This window comes from Dufourea novaeangliae, unplaced genomic scaffold, assembly GCF_001272555.1.
Source record: "Dufourea novaeangliae isolate 0120121106 unplaced genomic scaffold, ASM127255v1 scaffold54, whole genome shotgun sequence".
In the NCBI taxonomy this organism is placed as follows: domain Eukaryota; kingdom Metazoa; phylum Arthropoda; class Insecta; order Hymenoptera; family Halictidae; genus Dufourea; species Dufourea novaeangliae.
The window spans coordinates 3,045,756-3,064,015 of record NW_015373944.1 but is presented as its reverse complement, the minus strand read 5'-3'; the positions used below and the strand labels follow the sequence as shown (position 1 = coordinate 3,064,015).

The following is an 18,260-nucleotide window of genomic DNA, read 5'->3' as shown; positions in this document are numbered from 1 at the left end:
TTTTATAATGTGTAATTTAATTATTTATTTTGTTTGGAAGCACTTTCTCATGTATTTCGTAAATAATTGACGTATTTTCTAAGTGCGACTTTTTTTATGCGGTCCCTCTCCGCCGCATAAAAAAAAATTTCTGTAGTATGTCGTACAAAGTTGTTTATTATATGTAGTATTTATGAAATTTCCGAATATTTTTTTGTGCGGTTTCTTTTATGCGGTCCCTATCTACCGCATAAAAACAGGTTTTACTGTATTGGTGCATAAAAAGAAGACGCATTAAGTTATGTCACCTGTGCATCGATATGCACGCCCTAGTGAAAAACCGCGTGTTATGGAATAATTTAACACGTTGTGCATGTATGACCATTGAAAAGTGCATTGCGATTTCCAGTTATCGTGGCCGGTGTTTTCGTTGCCAATGGCAAAGAACGCATACGGTTGCGTACACGGGTAGAGTATCGAGACGTACTGGTGTGTACTCACGACCACTTTAATGGAGTGTGCGCGTTAAATGCAGGGAAGGTACTACAGTGTTTCACCAGCATGTGTTGTGTATGAAAATATTTGTATGGTAGACGTATGTACTCAGAAGGATTGAGTATTTGTATTCTGTCCATTAAAAACGGTAGGCCCAGAGTTGTCCATCTACTACTTATGCGCAGCATTCTTCCCCTCCGGAGGTACCCTCACTATGGGACTTGGATTGACTCGCTCGAGTCAATCTGAGGTCGGTAGTCGGGGAAACCTACGAGGGGAAGCTTGTAATTGCTTGTAGCTCGTGGGCGGCATTCGGACACCTTTGGTATTAGAGTTAATTTTTATGATAGTTAGTATTTAATAAAATTTTATTTCACCCATTAGTGTCTTAATTATTATTTTCAACAGTTATACCATCATTTGTAGATAAATAACGAAATTAATATAACGTAAATTTATTTACTATTTGAATACAGTATATAATATACCAGTTTACTGTGAAGTACTTTAAGATTAATATTTGTCTTCATTAATATTTTTAATACTGTATCTACAATTGTACATTAACAATTTGTACTAAATGATATCAGAAATGCGTACTACCACGTTACTCGACGACAGAAATAAAAATTGAGTAGTGTATTTTGACTGATGTATGAGACGTGACAGGCATGTACAAGAAGGCGTTTCGCGACGGATAGATTTTTGCGTCAAAGTGACATAAAACATAAAACAAAGATCAGTATATGAAGGTTTCTCATCAACCAAGGATTATCATAAAGCCGAACAGGTTTAAAAAATATCTGCGTTATTTGAACATTAGTTTCCATGAGCATAGCCAGGTTATCAGTCAGGGGGAAACAATGCAATTTTTTTCCGTCCAGGGGGGCGGGGCAAGTGCCCCTCCTGGCTACGTCCATGTTAGTTTTAGTTTCTGCGTTGTGTTTAGTTTAAGTTGTTGAGTGCTAATTTTGTGAATGTTCAAAAATTACTGTAAAAGGGGGATAGATGTGGAACGCATGTGATTCCATTTATCCTCCTTGGGTCTCCATTCGCATCAACCTCCACGTGGTGAGACCTGGGCAATCATTGTTATTTGGTATATATGGTAATTGGCAACTATAATCACCTATAAATTGACGAATTATATAGCAAATAATATGAGCCAATTGGCTGCGAGCTTTTGCTCATTTTGATTAATTGATTCTTGTTGTTAGTTTCTTTACTGGCTAGCTGCAAGTGGCAAGAATTTCTTGTTTTGTATACATATAATCTGTTCGCACCACCACAGACGAGGCATGACTGATAAGAAAAACCATGCTCGAAGATTCGTATTTTGTAGAGAAAATTTTAAGGAATGTGGCTATATTTCTGTTCAAATTTTCAACTTGTCGAGGGATACGTTGGAGCGAGGGGCGTTCCTAGTGATCAATTGACGGACACTCAATTATTGGGCTTCTACTGTAATTCACAAATTCACCGTTCTCATAACGTAGAGGGCAGCAAAAAATCTCTGACTGTTTGCACGATCGGTATTTTAGAACATGAGACACAAAGTCCCATAAGATGATAAGCCTATTTTCTATCTCGTCTGTGATATTAGTACCTTTCAATCTTACATAAATCGCTTTACCGCCGCGAATTCTTGGACAAATAAAATATTAAAACTTTTGTATTCCAGGGTACTTGGACTAAACTGAGTGTAATTAAAATTGGAAACTCGATATTAAAAAAGCACTAAAAAACTTTATTTGTATCTATTTACATTTTCGTATGTACATGACGACTTTTAATCCATGATAAGTAATATTCTAATTTTTTACAATACAATAGAAGAGATTTTTTTGTTACATTTATATTATTCATATTGTATCTTTGTACAAACTTTTTCGAAAATTCTTTATTCCCAGCTTTATTTTTGTGCTTAGATAGTTCTTCTTTTGCTATTGTTATTAATCTGTACAATTCAGAAAGTGCAACTGCAACATAAAAGTATTTATTACTTTCTTCTGGACCTTGTATTATTGAATTTGCTGCTTCCTTGAACTTATATATATATATGAACTATTACAGACAGTAACAATACAAACTATAGTAATACATACACTGATAATGTTCTGAACAACAGAAGTTATTGCTGATTCTGTGCCACTATATACTTTATTCAATTTCATGTTATCACAGAGATCAATAAAGACAACTGTAGCTTCCACCGAACAGTTTAAGTAGTCACCATTGTAATAATTTGCCATATATGCATATGCATAGATTACATTTACCAAATTAAAATGAACGTTTGAAGAAGCTTTCTGTGAGTAATGAAACAATACTTAGTACAATTAATTATTAACATTAAGGAACACTGTAATTTCAATTAATCTATTACCTGCAATTCATTGAATATAGGAACATCAATTAAAGAAGGGTATTCCTTTTCTTGCCTACTGTCTTTTTCATCCATATCTTGCACAAGTTTTTTCTTAGTATGATAAGTCCACCATGGAACCCACTGAGGTAACAATGTTTCTATTTGACCATTCTTTATTAAAGCTTCAAATTCTTGTCTTTCAGCATCTGTTAATGCTGACCATACATCATCTGCATCATCCAGATTCACATCTTGCATTCGTTTATCTAAGTCTGGAATCTACAGTCAATTTAAAAAATCAAGATGTTATATTAAATAGAAATGAAAAAAATACTCTTAGAAATATAAGCTTCATTTACATCTTCTTCGTCATCTGAATCCAATTGTTCTTCTAGTTCTCCATCCTCTTCTTCATCACTAATACCATAGTTTTCTAAATCAACGTTATTTAAATCTGTCTCATGTACTCTCTTTAGAATTTCAAGCATTTTATTCTTGGATACTGGATCTCCTTCCTGAGATTTCAATTCATCTAGTATGCACTGTTTGTAGAAACTTTCTGAGCATTCTAAATGGGCTTCAGATTTATAACAATCAACATTACAATATCCTGTACCACACCTAGGACAAGTATATGCCCGAGGTTTTTCATTGCAACTGTAATTGAAAATATGATTAGAAAGGAAATACTAGTTACTGTATTGGGTTATTACAAAAGTTTTTATAAATTTATATGTAAAATGACTTAGGATCATATAACTGATTAAAAAATCTATTTTGTATGACATTATGTTTCCTTTTAGTGTAAACAAATTAAGGCTTTTGCACCGACTTAATATTTCCTTTAATCACTTTAAAAGTAATTTTCACACATTTTTAAAACTAAAACTTGTTAGTAAAAATACATTTTAAGGTTATCGTTATAATCCTTACAGTTTGCAGAGGTTATTTGTATTTGTTGTACTTGATCCTGGATTATCCATGAGTTTACTTAAGTCTTATTTTAAATTATAAGCAATTCGATTTATTTGCAGTAAATGCAGTTGTAACGTGTTCGAATAATGTTTGCCGCTTTCTCTGGAAGATATATTATATCATCCTAATAATGGCAAGTATTTTTGCGTTGTGAAGACTCCGTTAAAAATGTTGCGTAAATAACGAAATATGTATTATGTACATATTTAATTATTACTCAATCTTCGGCAGATTCTCTGTTGTTCGATATTGTTGAAGAATTCATTAAATACCTTATAAGTACGTAACCTAGACAATGGATAAACAAGAACTATTATCGACCTAACCGACAACTGTCAAATCTATTGCTTCTTAGTGTCCAGAAATAAATACATTATTTGAGTAAATATCGAATCCACGGATGGTCCTGCAAAATGTCTGATCTAGCAAGGAATTTGTTAACACGGTATTACGGACTTAATTCAGAATCGACCGGCAAAAGATTCTTATCAATTCACGAATCTGTTGAAAATACCAAAAATGAAGATGAGAAACAGGTTGTAGAGCATACATCTGTTACCTCCAACGAGGCAAGTGCATCTGAGGATGGCTGCCAGGTATTCCAATGCATTAAAAAAAAGACAAAGTTTTTGTTCTTTTATTTGTGAATGTGTACAAATTTTATTTTTAAAAAATCAGAAGTTATTACAGTGAAGATATCTTTGTAGAAGAGTAATGATGATAACCGGAAACTGAGTATTCCAGACGAAACGTATCGAAGACTATCACGAGCTTTTGATAATATAGAAGATGCTTATGATTCCAATGAAAACTCGGATATCTTTGAAATTGACGTTAGAGAAAATGCTGTGTGTAACACAAAACATACAGAGTCTCCGACGGAACGTGAAGAATCTCCAAATATCATTCCAGTCTTTGTTACAACAGAGAATTATCCGAAAGACGCAAACGGAAGTGATTTGAGTTTAACTTCCACCGAGGATACTTTTCCAGATAACATTTCTGATGTCTCTGGCATGACACTGAGAAAATCGCAAAAATCTTCGAAAACCAGTACACCTTTGCCACCAGTATCGAAAAAAAAAAGTATCTGCAACGAAACGTTCGCAGATTTCTCAAATAGCGAACTTAAACAATTTCCTAATGAAATATTAAACAAGTTCTCACAGTTAAGGGTATCTTTCCTTTTCAAGTACATAATTTTATTAAATTGGTCTACAATTCATATGATACAATTTAGTTAATCATCATTATAAATATTTTTCTTGTTGCTAGTAGATGCTGTACATGGCTGGCAATAGTTTAATGGAACTTCCAGATGAAGTTTTCACGTTTTTGAGACATCTAGAGTGGATAGATATCAGGAATAATCAAATTTCATCATTGCCAAACAGCATTGAATCGCATCCATGTATAGAAACGCTTCTTCTTCAGGCAAATAAAATAGAGGAACTGCCACTGGTACTCTGTAAGCTATATACATGTATCATATACAGGGTGATCATCTTGCTGCGCAAACCGATCGCAAAGATCGTGCCGCTCTAAACAACCGCGAAGTTTGATCTTACGCAGCGGGAAGATCACCCTATACATATGTACACACTAAGCAGTAAACGGCGTAAATACTTTTTAGTCCACAAGTTAATGTGATTGTGTATATTCAGTTTGCTTAAGGGAAGAAGATTAGGGAGATTAGAATTGCAATTATTGCTAGGACAGAGTATATACCTTGACACGTTCGAGACTGATGACCCAGCATATGAGTCCTGCAATAGCCCATCTGTTTAGCTGATACTCAGCATGTGAGTCACATACAGATGGTGCTTAAATATTGCCGGTTTTTGGGAATATTCTTGTAATAATATGTCGGTCCCGAATGTGTTATGGATACATTACTTTGTACTTTAACATATTACTATCCACATTGAGTATTTCACACAGAAATATTTATCTGGTTTCCATTAATCCAGGTACTCTCCCAAAATTAAAAACTCTACAGGTAGCACACAACCCTATTATTATACCATCAAAAGATATTGTAGCCTCAGGCTTTCCAGTAATTTTGGAATTTTTAAGAAAAGAATGGAACAAAGCATACCCTGATTGCCAAGTAGAGTTCAAGGAAAGTAAGTGCATTAGCTTTCTGGAAATTTACCGAGATGTCAATTTTTATTTTATGTTTCAGACAAAATTGAGCCAAAATTGTCAACCATTCTCTGTTACCAGTCCCCAAGAAAATCCAAGAAGAAAATTGCATCTCCCAAGATACAAGTCCACGACAGAAATGCATTTGTCAGAGGAAAATGCAAGTTTTACAAACCTAGTAACAGGTACAATATTAATAAATCTGCTTGTCTAACAAACAGCTGTTCATATAGAAAGAATTCAACATTCCTTTGTGACCCCTGCTTACAACAACTAAATAGTACAACCAAGAATAACATATCAGTGAACATGAATAAGCAAAAAAAATGTTTTAAAAGAATTGCGAGTGAATGTAGAAATAAAATGGATCCCTGTTTCAACAGTAAAATTGATAACATAAATAATAAAATTTTGCGATTAATGGGTCCATCTCCAAGGTCTCTCTATGTGAGGCAAAATGTAAAGACACTGAAAACATACATTAAACCCATAAAGAGGGACTGTAGAGTTAAGTTACCTGTCAACAAATTTGCATATATTGTTCCTTCAAGCATAGAAAATAATTATTTATCGATGAATAATTGTAGAAAATATGATAGTACTGAAAATCTTGAACATTTTTTTGATATTATTACCAATGATAGAAAACGATTTAAGTTATATCCAATGAGATTAAATAGTGCAGACTGGATGTTATCCTGTTTGGAAAATTATGTAAGAATAAATAAGTAGTACTTTCCTTTATGCGCATAATTGGAAAATTACGTATCTATAAGATAGTAGTCACATATGTATAGAGTTACATAAATAAAGAAGTTATGGTTATCATGAATCTAAGATTATTTTTTTATTTCTTATGATTGATTTAGATGTGAAAGTAAAGGTGCAAATGCTTCAATGGAACATCGCCTACTATGGTATTCCAAAGTAAAAGATCTGTTTATCAAGCAAGCTTCAATACTTCAGAAACTAAAGTACGAATTTCTATATTGTTAATGTTAATATTTCATGCAAAAAACAGTTATTTGAATTTACAATAATTTAACTGTTACTCAGGGATGAGAGTGTCTTAAAAGAATGGAGACGAGATAGAAGAAGTTTTAACATAGCTATGGAAAAAGCAATCAAAAGAAATGAAGGTACTATACTGAATTCTATTTTCTTTTTTATCACTGAGTAAGAAATTGTATAAACTGTTAATTTTGTAGATGACATTCCTTTTGGATTTGATATAGAAGATTATGCTTCCATATTTAAACAGAGAGCCAAATTGGTGAGATTTGTCTTTAAAGGTTTATTCATAAAAATTGATAATTACCTATATTGATTTTAGGGAACATTAAGATCAAAAGGAAAAGATAAACAGAAATTTAATCAACCAGAGTGAGTGAAAAACTGTTATAACTATCAAATAGTGAAATATTTTTATAAGAAATTATATTTGAGTACACCTTTATTGTAGGGATATTAATGCAAAAATCGACGAACTGCTGGAAACGTTGAATAATCTAGAAACAAAAATTGTGGATACAGTAACTCCAAGAACTAAACAAAACTTACTACAGAAAGATATAGAAAAGGTACTTACAGTCTGTCTAGTAAGAATTATTACATGACTAGACAGACTGTACTACGTATGACTTAAATAGAACTTTTACAATCATTACAGAAAAAAGGACATTTTATTAATCGTACTGATTTCATACATTTTCTTAAAATTTTAGATGTTACAATTCCAAGATGAAATTCGAAACTTGCGAAAATACAACGACATTGCAATAGTGTCTCTCAAGAATTAAACAAATTACAGTAATTTCAGCGAAAATCATTATCACTTTACAGTACAGTCATTCGATTATTTTTAATTTCAATTACGCCAAATGTATCAGTCTTGACTTTTTTTATTTAAATAAATCAGTAGTAATGATATATTGTTTCATAGTATTAACTACACATATATTACTTACAAATACGTAACGAGACAACTGGAAATATTGTACGCATATCATAAGGATCTTCGATACTTAAGAAACATCACAAAAGAAAACGTACGCATTAAAAAATATCTTATTTTACAAAAACAGTATCTTAAAATCATTTATAGTAATTCTTCTGTAAAAATGTATTAATATATTTGGTATGAGAAAAATACAGCAGTGAAGTAATTTCAATGACTCCGTGAGTACGGAGGACAATATAAAGAAAATGACATTTTCCAGTCTTCCCGTCAGAAGTACTATTTTTTTTTGTATTCGATCACCGTGAAAATATAGCGAGTATAAAAATCTTACAAAGTGGCGATCGGAATTAAAATAGATTCGAATGACGCAGCCAATTTTTACGATGATCGAATTTCTTTTGCACCATGGCACTACATCAAATACTAGTATAGTTCCATGTTGATCGGAATCAATATTTACACCGCAGTTCACGACATAACTGCATTTATAATAGTACCGTATAGTTAATAGTTATAAGGCAAATATCTAAAAATCTCCATTTTTATTTCACCTCAGGCATTTATATGTGTGTTTAATGTGTGCTGTGTGTGTGCACGCGCGCGCATGTGTTCGTCATTTATCCGTAGTTATACTTTCTATGTTCCTGGTTCTGTACATTTGATAGATTGACACATACAAGACAGTACAGACAATTAATTTGTTAGTATCTAATCAGCAATGCAACAATCTAAGTGTCATTAATTTGGTAGTGATTCAGAGTTTGCTGAGGTTGTTTTTCCCGAAACATTAATTATTTCATATGTTTCAGGATTCAGTTACTATTGATTGTAATAAGCCTATTATTAAAATAAGCGATTATATAAAATGTATAACTCATATTGTTAGGATTACAAATAATTAACTGCTTCGTTACATTTGAATGATAATGAAATAATTACTACTTTTCCAGACGATTCTACATATCACATTCTGTGGCAATATATACACGACACTTATATGTATGTATATATTGCAAACATAAGGATAATTAGAAGTCGGTAGTTTTAACGATATTTCGGTAATTAAAAACAATACTATTAGAACAATAATATTGAACATAAAAGGGCCTCATTATAGGCGTATTAAAGATCAACTATGTACACATCGCAGCGAAAATTTTACTACGGGACAGTAAAATACCTATGGATTAGGTAGCTTTCATTAAGAAACTCGAACTGGACATTAAAGCTAGACGTTGTTCCTCGTAATCTTGTAACAAGTAGTCTGCGAAGCCAAGTTTTGTCTTATCATGTTCTCAATTATCCACACACTTGATCTGATAAGAAAATATCATTCAATTGGTTTAAAAGCTTCGACAGTTTATCACTTGAACACACATACTGGCATGTTACCACCGTACATTATTCAACACGTTATATACATGTTTCTTAAGAAACCTTCCTATCAATACACAAGCATTGGGGATGTTCTGAAATCCCATAGCATTGTAACACACAATTGCGAATTTTTATAAAATTAACATACTTGTATTTTTCCCCAGTATTTTATGTCGCTTTGCTTCATTAATTCTTACTATTGCACGTTTCACATTTGTCTCCACGTTCTCTAGTCGTTAAATAATAGACATTTACTGCCATTCAACTTATACTGTATGTACATCACATGTACGCATGTATAGTTAAAACACATTTAGGTGATTTTCTAAATTAAGAAGGCCGATATTCTGGAACAGTATTTTGAAAACACGTACGTTTCATCAGTGAACGTGTAATGTGTACCCCTTTCTACTTTCTGTCTTGTTTTTTTTTCGAAAAAAAAAAAAAAAGGTTATTAATTTCTTTCGATGAATTATTTTTTTTCCTTATGACATAGAATAGACAGAAATGTTTTCGAAGTTGAATACTTCTAAACCGTAGAGGTTTTCTTCGAAGATGGTCCGAGCAAATATACTTTATTCACAAATATCACTGGTGTACTCACTCTTTGTTAGAAACTTCTACACATAGTTTTAATTTCGGGGTGTTCCTCGTGCGCCGGGTTCAAGTCTACGAACCCCAGTTTACTATAAAAGTCGTACGTCTCCTTGTCTGTACTTGGCATTGTGGTATGTACACCAAAGGAACCTGCGAATATTAGAGGTTCCGATCCAGCTTCAAATAAATTTTTGCATCCGCGATAATTTCATCATAAAGTATTTACCATTCGCTCTCAGAGCAGCAAGAATGCACGTGATTAGTCTTTTAGGGACCGATTGATCTGCCAGACACGGTAATACTGTACACAAAAGTTTCGATGGGTGTTGTCTGCACAATTGTTCAGACACGTCCGGGACGATTGAATGAAAGGATCGTACGGCATCCTAAAAAGGAATTTCAGTAGTTAATACGTTCCAGAAATTGAATCAGTAAAGGCTAATTAAATATATTTATATATACCTGAATATTTTGTGGCATATCATTTATACTGTCCTCTAATGGGTACTTCATACGCAACTCGGGTAACCAAGAAACAGACAGCTTCTGATTAAAAGTCTTAACATTTAAGGTAGCCAATGCGTATCCCACTATACCACTTTCGTCTTCGACAACCATACAGAGTTCTGGACTCAAAGTTAGGAAACTGCCAACCAACCTATAGTAAAAGTAAGAAGCAATAAATAATTCTGACATGTCAGGTTCGTATGGTCAACTGTAATTTAATACAGCACGTAAAAATATTTTCTGTACCTATCAGCCACTGCGGACGACAATGTACAGCCACAAATTTTATTGCACACAGCATAAACTGCTGCCTCGTCGCTCGCTACGTAAGGCCTAATTGTATAGATTTTACTACTGGGCACTTCTGGTGCTTTATAAACGAATAGATCATTTCCACTGTCCACTGGAATTAATCTCTGAAAAGGAATGAATGGATTGTTAATACTTCTGTGGTCACAGAATATTTTTTTTATATATATATATGTATATATATATAAAGAAAAAAAAACGGGTACAGCAACTTAAATCACCTGCAGATCAGCTGTAAGTCCTCCACGGAAAACCCATGGTTCTTGGTCTCCGCTCATGAAAGTTTCTTTCCAGCCATTGGAGAACCCTATCCCAAGGACACAGTATTTGATCTTAATAAACGGTGAAATACGAGGTTTATGAGCGCGCGCGCGATTATGCAGTTCATTAAATTTATGAAACGGCCTCCACTGCTTTGAGCAATAATTTTACTTAAATTTGTAACATGCATAAAAACACATCGTCCGATGGCGCTATTTTTTCTTTACTTCGTTTGCTATATCAAATCCTTCACATTATCCGAGGAACAGAAAGACTAATATTGTGAAATAAAGAAATCCATCGGATCGAATAACTACGGTGCATCATTTTATATTGATAAGCAGTCATATTTACTGTATATGTGTGTTTGATATTATTAATCGTCCATATACCGAACAATTTAACGGTGAAAAGAAATGAGAAAATCATATAATCTTGTATCTTGTTAAAAATACATAAATGTTTTAGTGTTAAATAATTATGTGGTGATAAGAAATTTGAACGAATTGATATTAATATAAAATCAGAAGGAAAAATTGATTTTTTAGAATGTTGCACCAGAGTTCGCGCAATCATAAATTCTTAGGATAAAGGAACTGGGAATGGGGTTGGAAGAATCGTAATCCAGTTTGCCAAAATGCGTCTGAAATAAAGCTCCTATTACTCCTGAAAAGAATATAGTTTCTGGAACTAAAAGAAATTAGCACTGGCAAGTTGGCAAAAGGATGATGTTCTACTAGTTATTCACAACCCATGAAAGATGTCTTCACGAAACCAATAATAGAAATGAAGTTCTGATAAATGTTATTCGTCAATGCGAATAATAAATTCTTTCACACACTGTGAAAAAAAAATGTTTTTAAATAAAACATAGAACACACAACGTTTTTAGGTTGTGTCCGACTATTGTAATAACCAGAAAAAACTAATAACAGTTCATAAAGTTGTGTTTTAACTTTGCCAATTTTTGAGAATTCGCAGATGGACCCAATTTGTATGCAAAAAAATTTATGGTACGAATTTCAGTGAAATCATTTGTTCCAACTTTACAAAAAGTTTTCAAATATAATCATAAAGTATAAAAAAAAACATCAATCTTGTAAATTTATAAGATAATATTCAAAATCAAAATGTGTTTTCAAATATTCTGTATACTTGAAAATGTTTCTAATTTTTGCAGAATAATAAAGTGTGTCCATCTTGTGTGAAATAATATTAGGTACAAAAGGTATTTGTGTTGTGTAGACATAGATCCTTCTAGGCATCGGAGCGCAGCTTCTACGCGCAAATTCTCTTGCTCACATTAATTGTAATAATTTTGACAAAGCTTCAAACGCGAATTGAATGTCTGCAATTGTTTTCGGTGTTCTGAAGCTTTGTTAGAGACGCGCGCTATTTGTTGGATTACTCAGATTGGTGAATCGCATACATGTGTAGCTTCCCTGGGTAAACGTTGTCATCGTCGTCGGGAATCTGCCAAACGCTATCAACAAGACAGAAAACACAGAAATGCACGTTAGTCAGTGAAATGATGCTGTACTGTTCCTCATACATTTATATTGTTGGCAAAAACTATTCGCTGCGATCTTATCTATCTGTTGTATGCATCTCTGATTGCACGATGGCATTTTGAATAAACTGATGTCGAAGCAACGAATATATTTCTGCCAGACATTATCTGTGAAAGAAAGTCAATCAATATGTTAATAGCTGGCACAAGGTTATTTGAAACACAGTATTTGTTCTGGTCCATATTGATGCTGTTAAACAGTTTCCCAGAAAGTGTATGCTATGGAAAATTTGCTTGCCAAGTATGTTTCGCGCCAACAAGCCACATCAATTCTCTGTTTTTTTTTTTGTTTGTAATATTGGCTTAAACAACAAAGAATTGGCTTACACTATTTAGGTGTGTTTTCAATAATACACAAGAAAAATATGAGAAGTGCTGTGACTTGATTTGTATATTAACAGAATCAAAAATAGGAAGCCGTCAGTCGATAAAGAAAATCACTTTGTAAAAATACTTGTATATAGTTGAACTTAAAAAAAGTTTTATTGATTGGATTCAGGTATTGAATGAATTATCAAGTTTCTGTTCCAGTTCAGTATGAGATTATGTATTTATCAATTATGCAAGTATAGTTCGTATTTGTAAAAATTACGAATGCGGTAATAAAAATAATAAAAGAAGCAAATTTTGACTTACGGCAACCGTGCTTGTCCGTTCTCGCGCGCCACGCGGTACATTTGATTCTAAAGCGCAGAAACAAATGTGCAATATACAATTCCACAGATATGCGATCTATGAAATATTTGAGTTCCAACTATTAGTGATGTATGTTTACTTTTTGGTCGTTTTGAAAATAAACATACTAACAGAATTAACAATAGCATTAATTATATTCCTTTAAGTAGTGACTTTTCAAAATTTCCTTTTTTTAATATAATTTATTGATTTCTGTATTGTAAGTTATAATGAATAATAGTGTGAGAACATGTTAAAATTTCTGCAACATACATATTTTTTATTGCAGAAGACATCATATATCTGTTTTTTTTTTTTAATAATAGTGTTTGTAAAGGCAAATAAAAACAATACATTCGGTTCATTTGAAATTAAGTTAACAAAACATCAGTAACCTTCGGAGTTAGTGGATCATGTTTTTCGCGTGTTTAATGATTGTACAATTATGTCATTTTACAAAGGAAGTGCCATATGAATATAATGTAAAGCACCATGAGATTTTAAGTGAATATATCTTCGTAGAGTAATGTTTTAAAATATTATATATAGAAAGTTACTTCTGAGTACTTTTAAGGTACTGCTAAATTATAATTAAAAAATGTTCATAGTAGTAACTTCTATTACATAAGATAATAACATCTTCCTTATAAAAGGACAAAATGAGCGCGTTAAAAAAAGAATAGAACATCGAACTTACCAATACTCGAGACACTTTTGTTCTGAAATATAAGTATAGGTAATAAATTATAGTATTTTTGAGAAAAATTGATAACAGCACTCATCTGTAGCACAACAAATACAACTCTCTACTACTGAAGACAATGCAAAAATGAAATAAAAAATAAAAGTTAGTAGCATTTTGTATATTTTTGTAAGTACGTAACAAAATTACGTGAATATTTGTTTTCACATTATTGTACCAGCATACTAGCATCTTGAATGAACTTTCTTTATACACTTTACTACTTCTAGTTCTGTATGTTTTATTATGGAATGATGATTCTTACAAGGATTAAGAAATATTTAATTGATACTAAAGATGGTATTGCAAATATAATATAGTCCATGCCTAAGATTATTTTTTATTCTTTTTAGAATATTTTTCTTAATTCTTTTTAACCCTTTCACTACTACGGGTGACTATAGTCACCCGCCACAAAACGACACCCGCACACGACGGGTGACTATAGTCACCGGTCACAAGATGCCACCTATACACGACGGGTGACTATAGTCACCCGCTCCAAAAATGGAACCAAATGTTAAGATAAATGGTATCGCTTCGTGTATTTCTGTTCGTAAACAATTGCAAGCGCTATTGCAACGTTCTTATTATTAAAATTTTATTATTAAAAAATTACTGTTCAATATTATGTTATAATTATAGTTCCTATATTGTTGTATAATATAAAAATATTAATTGTATTGTTGAATTAAAAATACCTCCATGGAAAAATTATGAACACAAATCATTTTGTTTCTAAAAGTAATGTCACAAAGTCGTTTTTGAGACAAAAGTCTGGCCCCGAATGCTAAAGACTGCGCGCGCTTAATGTTCTCACTTTCGGCACGGCGCTCCGTTCTAGACGAGGTACTCCGCGGCGAGGCCCGCCGTAGCGAAAGGGTTAAACACATATATTAAAATGTAGCAAGATACTGTTAAGTATATTTAGATTATTGTATAAATAAGAATGCAACTTACCCAACCATTTCACGTAACTGTTTAAAAGGGACACAACTCCTCTCATATCCCAAACATATGAATACAAATCATATAATAACTCACGATTATTACAGTACGTAAGTCGCTGAAATAATCTATTTACACCATTGCACATGTCGTTTAATTTTGCTGCTCTCGTATGCCATTCTTCGATCTGAAATTTCGTTTATTCGAGTACGTTTGTAATAGAGGAAACTACCAACTACTTGTTGAAGAAACTCATTGAACATTCACTAATGAAATCATACAATAACTCGTTCACCAATTTGACAAGATAACGTTACTTACATCAGATTGAGACACAGTCTCGTCTTCTTTCGCCTTTCTCATGACAACGTGAGCATTACTTTTAAGCCAATTAAATTCTTGTAACAATTGAATACCTTGACCACCATGTTCAAATGGCAAGTAAAAGAGGTCACATAGTAACGATAAATCCTCTTGTGTTAATCGTTTGTCAGCATCAATGGAATCCTGAGATTCTTGATCTGTGTTATCAGTAGTATCATGATTCTCGCTGTCGTTTTCAACAATCATTTGAGTTCCGTTTACTACAGGAGAAGTACCGTCAATTTCTACTTGCATGCTGCCGGAAGTTTCACTGCAAGTCTATGGAACAAAGTAGATGAATTATATAAATGTTTGAATATGTGATCATTAATAGCAAATATTTACAGACGTACAGAAGTGTTCTCTATCATGGGATCGTCCTCCGTATGAATCTTAGCTGCGTGCGCAGGTGAATTATTAGGTGTTGTATTACAATCCATAGGCTCTAAAGACATAGCATTTGAAGTTGACACATTGTTCACATTAGTAGAAATTGTTGGAATAATGGATTCGCTAACAACAGTTGTATTTGATACTAAAGAATTCATAACAGGACCAGAGGGAGGTACGAAACTGTCGGTGACTACAGTTACAGTTGAGCAAACTTCAGCTAGTGCTTGAAGATGACTGGAATTATTTACTGATGTAGATGTTGCAGGAACGGAAGTCGTTGTTGTCGTCGACGTGAGACTCATGCATGTATTTACAGAAGGAATTATTGGTATAGGTATTGTTGGAGCAACGCATGGCTGCGGCTTTGCGATAACACCCCATGCGGCCCGCTTTTTGTGAAATTCTAATAACCAATCGTTTATAGCACTTTTTAAAGCATGCCGGGGATGATAAATATTTGGTGACATTGTGATAGGAATATCTTCACGAAGTACACCATCCTCTGTTTCAGTTTCTAATCTTATGTCAGCTGACACAGAATCATCTAAAAAAGCAGAAAATAGATAGTGAAGAAAGCCTAAGGTAGAACAAAATTAGAAATAATTAAATACACACTCAAATCTCTCTTTCCATCAATGTTACACCTGCTCCACTGAGCCAAAGTGTGAATTGCTACAAAATTAGCCCCGTATTCACAATTAGGATTCGTTAAAACACCTCTCAATTTAGGAATCAGATCAGGAGATCTGCCGGAGTATGGACCTAAGAATACTCTTTTTTGATCATAATCATTGGCGTGAAGATTATCCCATATAACTGGCGGTCTTCTTAGAACTTCCGTAATTTCTTCTATAGACTCAACAGTTAGAAGTCTTGATATAACTTTAGGACCAGTCCACATTATATCAATTTCTTGGGCCAATTTACTACCAAGCGTGTTAAGATATTCTGAGGACGATACATTTGGCATTGCACGAGTAGCACAGTATTGCGTTGGACATAGAAGAAACTTTGGTTGACCAAGGTGTTGAAATATATCATTTGTAACAGAAACCTATTAAGAAAATATTACAATTACTAACAAACAATCTATAATGATGACTTGAATACTCATCATTTAATCAGTCGATACACACTTGTGCATGAGCAAAGGACTGAAATACTTCTTTGTCTGCTTCACTCATTTCTGGTTCTATATCATCAAATAACAATGCAAATGCAGTGCAACCAAACTGGCTGACTTGTTCCAACTTTCTTTTCAATACAGTAACTTCTTTTGCACTTGAATAAGTGATATCTAATCCTGGTGACAGTGCATAATAAAATCTTATACCGCATTCTCTAGCAGCTGCTATCAGACCGGTTAAATGTTCAGCTTCTTCTACTGTGTACAAATCTCTCCAGTAAGCACGATGTTTATAATCATCTTTTGGTGCATACAAATATGAATCCATTCCCCATTTTTTTAATCTATAAATGATTCAATATGATAACTTAATATTGGGAACTTTGAATCTTGTAATGTAGTCTGACATCAGTGGAAGATACTTGCTTCTGAAATAGATCCTTCCTTTGCTCTGTGGTCCAAGGCCGACCATAGAAACCTGCAATGAAAAAGTGTATTTTTATGGGTACACTACTAGCTATTGTAATCGCTCCCCCTCCTATGCGAGGCCGGTCGCAAACGATGACCAAATACGTATGTTTCGAGTGGCTTGACGCCGATTTCAATATTATACCTTCGACGACACCGCATATGAAGTTTCCATTCTTCGTGTCTAAATTCGCGACCCCATTTGTCTCCGCCATTGCGGATCACAAGAGGGCACGTCTGTTTAGTGTCGGACTACGAAAACGACCAAACGAGTTATCAAATGAACAATACTGTTATTTCTTGGGGGCAACGGAGAGAGAGCAAGGAATGTGAATACTGTTTTCCTTGCGGCACAATTCCTTCAAGCGAGCGTCACGACAGCATCACTTGTGTTTTTCGCAGGGAAATTAAAATTCACTCGGAACTATATGAATCCCGAAAGAACAAAAACCCCGGTCCCTTAAGTCTGCAACAGACTGCACCGATGTCCTGGTCGATACTAAACGATCTCTCGATAGTCTCGATACGTCGACGACGCTCGAAGACCGAATAACGGAAAAGTTTGTTAGATCGAAGCGACATCTGAAGTTTGAAATGAGGGTATCTTTTGCGAGTGCATGTTGTGTCGGCAGTAAATGTGAAAGAAAGTTCGATTATTCTTTAATTAAAGGTATTAGTATTAATACTAAGTTTATTCTATCAAGTTGTTATATATTGAGCCCCCAAAAACAAAATCTTCTTAATAGATAGTGTCGGAAACGCTACTTCAATCTGATAAAAGTTCGTCAAGGTGTGCCTCAGATTATCCGTTTCAAAAAATCTATTATTGTTCTGAAGGAATATGTAAGATTATAAGAGTTCGTATTATAAACATTATTTATATATTGCTTTAGATTGCTGTTTGACAATGCGTTCTTTGAAACATATAGTCTACCTGACTGTTGTTCATAAACGTTAAACAACATAATTCATATGAACATTCAAGAGAATTAAAAAGAGTGC

The 18,260-nt window shown here is 33.5% G+C and overlaps 3 protein-coding genes across 5 annotated transcripts; 1 reads left to right on the top strand and 2 right to left on the bottom strand.

Annotated features, from left to right (window-relative positions):
- Positions 1–1,505: 1,505 nt before the first annotated feature.
- Positions 1,506–3,825, bottom strand: LOC107185957 (zinc finger HIT domain-containing protein 2). The gene is made up of 6 exons (XM_015573733.1): positions 3,776–3,825; positions 3,202–3,499; positions 2,861–3,121; positions 2,580–2,783; positions 2,360–2,538; positions 1,506–1,593 (listed from the first exon to the last, which is right to left on the bottom strand). Exons 1-6 carry the CDS (start codon positions 3,823–3,825, stop codon positions 1,506–1,508), a joined length of 1,080 nt encoding a protein of 359 aa, XP_015429219.1.
- A 405-nt stretch (positions 3,826–4,230) lies between these two features.
- LOC107185956 (E3 ubiquitin-protein ligase LRSAM1-like) lies at positions 4,231–7,761 on the top strand. Its single transcript, XM_015573732.1, has 11 exons — positions 4,231–4,413; positions 4,525–4,992; positions 5,096–5,285; positions 5,788–5,943; positions 6,003–6,147; positions 6,832–6,936; positions 7,019–7,101; positions 7,171–7,235; positions 7,296–7,345; positions 7,425–7,542; positions 7,687–7,761. The coding sequence occupies exons 1-11, from the start codon at positions 4,231–4,233 to the stop codon at positions 7,759–7,761; spliced, it is 1,638 nt and encodes a 545-aa protein (XP_015429218.1).
- A 1,875-nt stretch (positions 7,762–9,636) lies between these two features.
- Positions 9,637–17,742, bottom strand: LOC107185974 (protein O-GlcNAcase). Of its 3 annotated transcripts, none has more exons than XM_015573751.1 (14): positions 17,404–17,742; positions 17,217–17,268; positions 16,801–17,134; positions 16,280–16,718; positions 15,625–16,208; positions 15,230–15,550; positions 14,921–15,095; positions 12,403–12,456; positions 10,934–11,019; positions 10,650–10,819; positions 10,359–10,554; positions 10,123–10,282; positions 9,904–10,046; positions 9,637–9,646 (listed from the first exon to the last, which is right to left on the bottom strand). In XM_015573751.1, exons 1-13 carry the CDS (start codon positions 17,471–17,473, stop codon positions 9,910–9,912), a joined length of 2,778 nt encoding a protein of 925 aa, XP_015429237.1. In that variant the 5' UTR covers positions 17,474–17,742; the 3' UTR covers positions 9,637–9,646; positions 9,904–9,909. The 3 variants fall into 3 exon arrangements, with proteins under 3 accessions (XP_015429237.1, XP_015429238.1, XP_015429236.1); XM_015573752.1 differs by lacking the exon at positions 9,637–9,646 and adding an exon at positions 9,701–9,718; XM_015573750.1 differs by lacking the exon at positions 9,637–9,646 and having other exon boundaries at positions 9,863–10,046.
- Between the last annotated feature and the right edge of the window lie 518 nt (positions 17,743–18,260).